Here is a 6,000-nt window from a genome sequence, read left to right as displayed (position 1 = left end):
AAATTGGAAATAAAATGAGTCGGGAACTCGAGTTTCTCTCTTTCCGTCTCTCTCCCTTCTCCATTCGATATCGCAGCAGGAGCCAAGCCCTCTGCGTGGTTGCTCTACCGTTGATATTTTATTCCATATCTTGGATCCACGAGCTACTACTTTTCTCGTCTGACCGGAAGTCGTGAATTCTCCTAGCTCTGAACTCGAAATAGAAATGGAGTTTAAGTTATTTGTGTGAAGTGGCCAAAACGATGGTAAATTTTCGTCTTGTTTTTTTCCATATTTTTGTGTCGTAATCAGTTTCCTTCTCAAGCTTTATTTTTCTTGGGAGAAACTTTTAAAGTTTTATCTTTTGTGAGCTCACCCATTGGTTTGTTCGACTCTGAAAAGCAATTTTACAGAAAAAAACCTTCGTCAAAAGATTCATTGCGATTGCTCAATTCGCGAAAAAAAACTTGCCCGCTTTCGAAGGGAAACACGCCCCCGATTGGAAAGAGTTTGAAAATCCTTTCGTCGTCGTCGCGAGACTCAACACTTTGTCTCGTCAAAGAACAATCGCGGGTCTTCAGAGCGTTCAATTGGTCGCCGTTTACCTGACAATTTTCTCGGGACATTGTTACGCAAGTTAAACATCAACGAATTATGCCGGACGGGTGGGAGGTACCAAAAAAAATGGAGAGTCAAGAAAGCGTCGAGAGAAAAAAGCAGCGGCGACAGAGCCGGCGAAAGACAAAATAAAAGTATGGAGTTCCGCAAACTCGAGTGGTTCGACTCGGCTCTCTCGCAGGATTTTGCAAGGAGCTGCTGCCGGGAGTCTGAAAACTTGGGAAGCTTGCTGGGAGCACGGCGGTGTAGGTACGGAAAGTCGAGTCAAGAGAGCGGAGAAAGGTATGTCTGAAGAAATTTCTTATTTAAAATGTCCACTTGCTTTTCGCAACCTCCCGAGGCTAAATTCCTTATGTTTGCGCGTTAAACAATTTTCGGAAAGTATGTTCGAGGGAATTCGAGTTGAGTACACAACGAATATAAGAAAAAGTATCCAACTTTGTCACGGTGGATTGTGCTCGTTAATTCCTCACCTGACCGATCGATAAATTCACATCTTCATAGATTCCGTCATTTTTCTCTCGATCTCTATTTTCCCAACGCATCATAATTCGCTTTCCGAACTACCGGCGCTTTTGCTGCGGGGGAGGAGAGGCCAAAGACATGCATTTTTTACAACTGTTACGCGGACCTTGAACTTACTTTTCTTTTTTCGTCCCATTGTACGAGTGTTTGGAAGCCGGGGTAGGAGGATGAGGGCGAAGGGCGGCGGAGGGGGGCTGGTGATGTGTATATTTACGTACATGCGGGTATGTACCAGGGCTGTGTTTTCAGTCGTAATTACGAATTCAAACGGTTCGTACGTGCTTCCACGTGACGGGGCGCAACAGAAACATCGCGGACGAAAAGAACTCACGTTTCTCCCGCGAATACGGGACTCGGAAAAAGCCACCCTCGCTGGAAGCGCGAGCGCGAGCGCGCGGGGGGGAGGACAAGGGCGACGGAAAAAAGTCAAACGAGACTCGAAGAAAACAAGGAACGAGGAATGGCGCGAGAAAAAAACATCTCCGGGGTGGTTTGGCCGTGGAACGAAAGCCGGAGGAAAAAAGCCAGGGCGGAAGGAAAAAAAAACGCGAACGCTTTAGCGGTGCAGTTAAATACATGTGGCGTGGTGTGTGCTGCTGGACGCCGAGGCGAATCGTGAGTTGAACGAAGAACGAGAAAGCAACAAGCCCCCGAGCATCAGGGGGGCTGCGGAAAATGATGTATGGGACACTTAGCCTACAGCGGAGTACTGCGCGCTCCAGAAATCCCTTGCGGAGGTCGGCGAAATCGAGAGGTTTTCGGAAGAACGTACCTCCGAGATGACACTTCGGTAAGAATTCTTGGATCGTTGAGAAAAGACCGGAAGTATGGCAGATCCGGAGCGGGTTCCGGAGCGACCTTCGGAGCGAATCTCGTCAACGGTTCGCGCAGATGAAAACCACTCGATGGGAATATAGGCAGAAAAGACTTTTGAAACGGTCCGTAATCCTCCGGGGAATGCGGAGCAGGAACAAACGTTGTAATTCGATCTGAAATTTTTTTATTCCGCACCTTCTTCCTTTGGCTTTGTCCCCGACACGTACACGGCGAGAATCCCTTTGGGAGACTAATCCGTCCTCCGAATCGCACGCGGAAATACGCAGGATTCTCGAAGCTCTCACTTTTTCGCCGCAAATTAAACTCGCGATCGATAAAATAATGGAAATTATTTGAGAAGCCGAGACTCAAGGCTCACGAACCATTTCTCAATGTGTATACCAAATGAGGAAACCCCCTGGAGAGAGGCCCAAATTAAAACGAGCTTTCCGATCGGCTGCCCTCGGATCTTCTCAAAGTCCATTGACCATGATAGAATGTGTGTACCGGAGCCGCTTAGACAGGCGCCTGTGGCTATATATACCATTACTGCGAGTCTACCGCCGGACGAGAGACGAATTAACGTACGTCTTGTTGAACTTGCTCGACAAACTCTCTAGAAACATGGGCATGTATATTTTGAAAAGCGATAGAGAAACTACGCTCAAATAGATTTATCCGCGTATATATGTTCGCTTCCGGGAGGCTCTTCGATACACGGAGAGAATTAAACTTGAAAAATTACCGTCCGGTGTAACGAAAAGGCGGCGACGAGCTAAACAGACTTTTGTGAAATTTAAATTTTGTGTTTCGAAGCCCGAAAATCCTTGCATTTTTAACGTTTCTGTATGATTTTTCATAACATATTCGAGGCTTATTGGCAACTCGGCAATGAGGGAAGAATTCCATCGTCTCGGCCTGACACTATCGCCACCCAAATAAATCTCGACAATCCTAGGAATTTTACTCTTGACAATGACAATTACAAAAGTTTCGTTGCGGTGAATTGAGTCCGATTAATCGATACGAATAAGAAACCAAGAGATTATTCGTCTTGTCATTCATTAAATTCAGAGAAACTCAGTGGTTTTTTAAATTTTTAATTATAATCGTAATTATTTTTTTAAAGGGGGTCACCCCGAGTGGCAGCTGCATTTTTGGGGGTTTTTCGCGACTTTTTTGCGGCGCGGAAAAAAACGTAGACTTTTGAAATTTGAAGGGTTTATTAGTATCTTGATTTCAGTTTTCAAATATTTTTCATAGCTCAATAATCCTTCAATTTTTAATATTTCTGTATGATTTTAGTTCAGGCCATGCTTTACACATCAAAACGCTCTTTGGCTTTTTGATCTCAGATAAACAAATCCCCCGGAACCGTGGAGGAGAAACATATGGGTTTTACACCGAATCTATCCGAGATATCGGAGTTAAAAAATTCTATCGTAGAGTTGAAATACCAATAAATAAACACTTCGAATTTCAAAAGTCTGCGTTTTTATTCCTCGTGGCAAAAAAACTGCGAAAAATCCCAAAAAATCCGGCTGCGAGACGAGGCGACTCCCTTAATTCTCTCCGTGTATGTTACAAACTTTCACAATATTGTTGTACAAAAACATAAATTTTCATCACTTTGCCAGCTTTTGCTGTGAAGAACACTGAGAAAAAACATTCGTTTGTGAAACTATAAATTCGTGTTTGCACGCGCGAGAATCTGTCGACTAAAAAATCTGTTTGTTGAGTGACACTCGATTCGCAGCTCATTCAACTAAAGCCTGATCCCGCGTTGTGGGCAATTGAACAAAAATGACCGGCGGCCATTGGTTTTATGTGAGAAACTGTCGTTTGGTAATTTACGCACGCTTTTTGGTTAATTTAACAAAACTTGAAGTTCAAATTGACCGAGCGGTAATGAAATTTCGTAGAACCGCACGAAATATTTCGTTGGTTCAAAGAACCCTTCAGAAATCACGAATCATAAATTTTAGTAGACCAAAATCGTATGGAATCGGGTGGAGTGAATTTTGGCGAATCAACGCAAGAAAGGTTTCAATGAAATTAATATTCCGGGCAAGCGGATCCTGCGTTCGCCGTATTTCACGAAGCCATTCAGTTGATTCGACCATTCCCTTGTTTCAGTGTATTCGGGAGAAACGAAGATGCTTCGGTCAACAGAATATCTTTATCAAGATGAAGTTCGAATGGCTGCTTCGCATATTCGCGATGGTGTAAAAACCGTCGAAAAAAATGCGACGGTAAAAATGAGAAATGCGATGAAAATAGAGAAAAAATCCGTTTTAGTGAACGAGAATTTGGCGTGTTTAAAAAAATCGATATTTCCGTGATTTTTATTTGTAGAAAAATTGGCGGTATGCGATCTTTGCTTTCTCGCTCATTCTCTCCGTGCTTCTCGGACCTTTGTCCGCTGCTCGAAGGCACGGTGAGTCTCAGTACAAATATAGACGTTCCAGTGTAATATCGCGGGGCGAGTCGAGGCTTTGAGAATTTGTCGAGAATAGAAAAGGAGTGTGCTGCGGATGAAAGAAGGATTTTGTGCGTTCGATAAAAGGCGATCGGAGTCACAGTACGAGAGAGTGAAAGGGAAAGACGACGACGACGGAGGATTTTGTGCACTGCAGTTTGGTTGCATCGTGCGATGGAATTTCGCACAGATTCTTGTTCACGCATCGATTGAATCTTCTCAAGAGAGCGAGAAGGTTCGACCTCGGTCGTGAAGCTTCCTCTCTCTCTCTCTTTCTCTGCTTCTTGTCTGCACGGAACGTTTACAGTTTCCGAACAATTTGGAATATCCGAAGCCTCGTGTCCCCGGAGGTTTTCCTTCTCCTGTACGTTGCAATTTGTGCAGCGAACCGTTCTCCGATCTTCCTCTCCCGTTCGTCTACGCTCGCCTTTGCTTCGTCGTGCTCTTGTTAATCGAAAGGATACGAAGATTCGCCCTAACCCGTGCGGTTCTTGCTCGATGCACTTCCGTTTACTCCATCGATTACTCCATCGATAAAAGAGCCTCCGCGGAAGAAAAAGGAGCTTGGAAAGTGAAGTGTTAAATCGCGGCGTGTGCTGATGAAATTCGAGCAGATCAATAAGCCCGCGTTTGTGCTTTCGAGAGCACCATCGAATTTGACCCGAACAGAGCTAAACAAATGAAATTAAATTGCTGAACGACTGCATAGAAAACAGGAGCGAAATTAATCCAACGGAAGGAAATTTTAAACGTCGATTTTTCGTGTTTTTCATTCCCTTCAAAGTATTCCTTTCACGACGCTGAAGTTTGCAACGTTGGAGTTCAACGAAATTAACGAAAAAAATATTTATAATTCATTATTTTTTTATTTAACGAATTATTGATGTGGCTTGAAAAATTACGAATTGGAAATTCGGCAGGGAACAAAATTGGAGATTTACTGGAACTAGTTGAGAGTTTTTTTAGATCATTTCGTTGGAGTCCAACGTTGGAAACTTCAGCGTCATTTCCTTTCGCGTACTCGAATATTCTACAAATAACTGATTCCAAATTACAGTGACGTACACGGAGAAAACGAGGCCGAAAATTCTAGACGCGAAAGTACTAGGAATTTAGTATCTCGGCGACAGTATATTGGATTGCAGCATTAATTTGAAGAGCAGTAATAAGAATTGTTCTATCCACCACAGTAAAAAGATCCATGACTTTTATTCAAAAGACTCAAGAGTCTTTTTCTCTATAAGCGTAGTAAAAAATATTTTCAGTCACTTCAAATGTTTATATTGCAGAGTGTGCTCGGGCAACTCTGAAAAAAAAACGATATTTATGACAAAATATCACACGTACTCGGTGCGTATTCGTGCATTTATCATAGAATTTACTATGCTGACAGTGAAAATTTGTCATTTACTTATTTTAATACATTTGCACTTATCAGTAAGTGCTAGTCTGACATGACGAATAACACTCGAAAACAAAACGAAATATGGTTCTGACGTGCATCACTTTTTGCTATCGCGACGTAAAGCTGTTTAGAATTGAAGGGACGAAAAATTGCAAATTTAAAAAAATACTATGCTCTC

General features: G+C 43.0%; 1 protein-coding gene across 1 annotated transcript in view; it reads left to right on the top strand.

The window, feature by feature from the left end:
- The first annotated feature begins 463 nt into the window (after positions 1-463).
- Positions 464-6,000, top strand: part of LOC122417392 (uncharacterized) — a 130,029-nt gene continuing 124,492 nt past the window's right edge. Inside the window, exon 1 of the mRNA XM_043430871.1 lies at positions 464-879. Within this exon, the coding sequence (XP_043286806.1) occupies positions 734-879 (146 nt within the window). The 5' untranslated portion in view covers positions 464-733. The remainder of the gene's footprint in view (positions 880-6,000) is intronic.

The sequence above is a fragment of the Venturia canescens genome, chromosome 10 (assembly GCF_019457755.1).
Source record: "Venturia canescens isolate UGA chromosome 10, ASM1945775v1, whole genome shotgun sequence".
Taxonomy (NCBI): domain Eukaryota; kingdom Metazoa; phylum Arthropoda; class Insecta; order Hymenoptera; family Ichneumonidae; genus Venturia; species Venturia canescens.
Note: the sequence above shows the minus strand (reverse complement) of the source record. Positions and strands in the feature narration are given on the sequence as shown.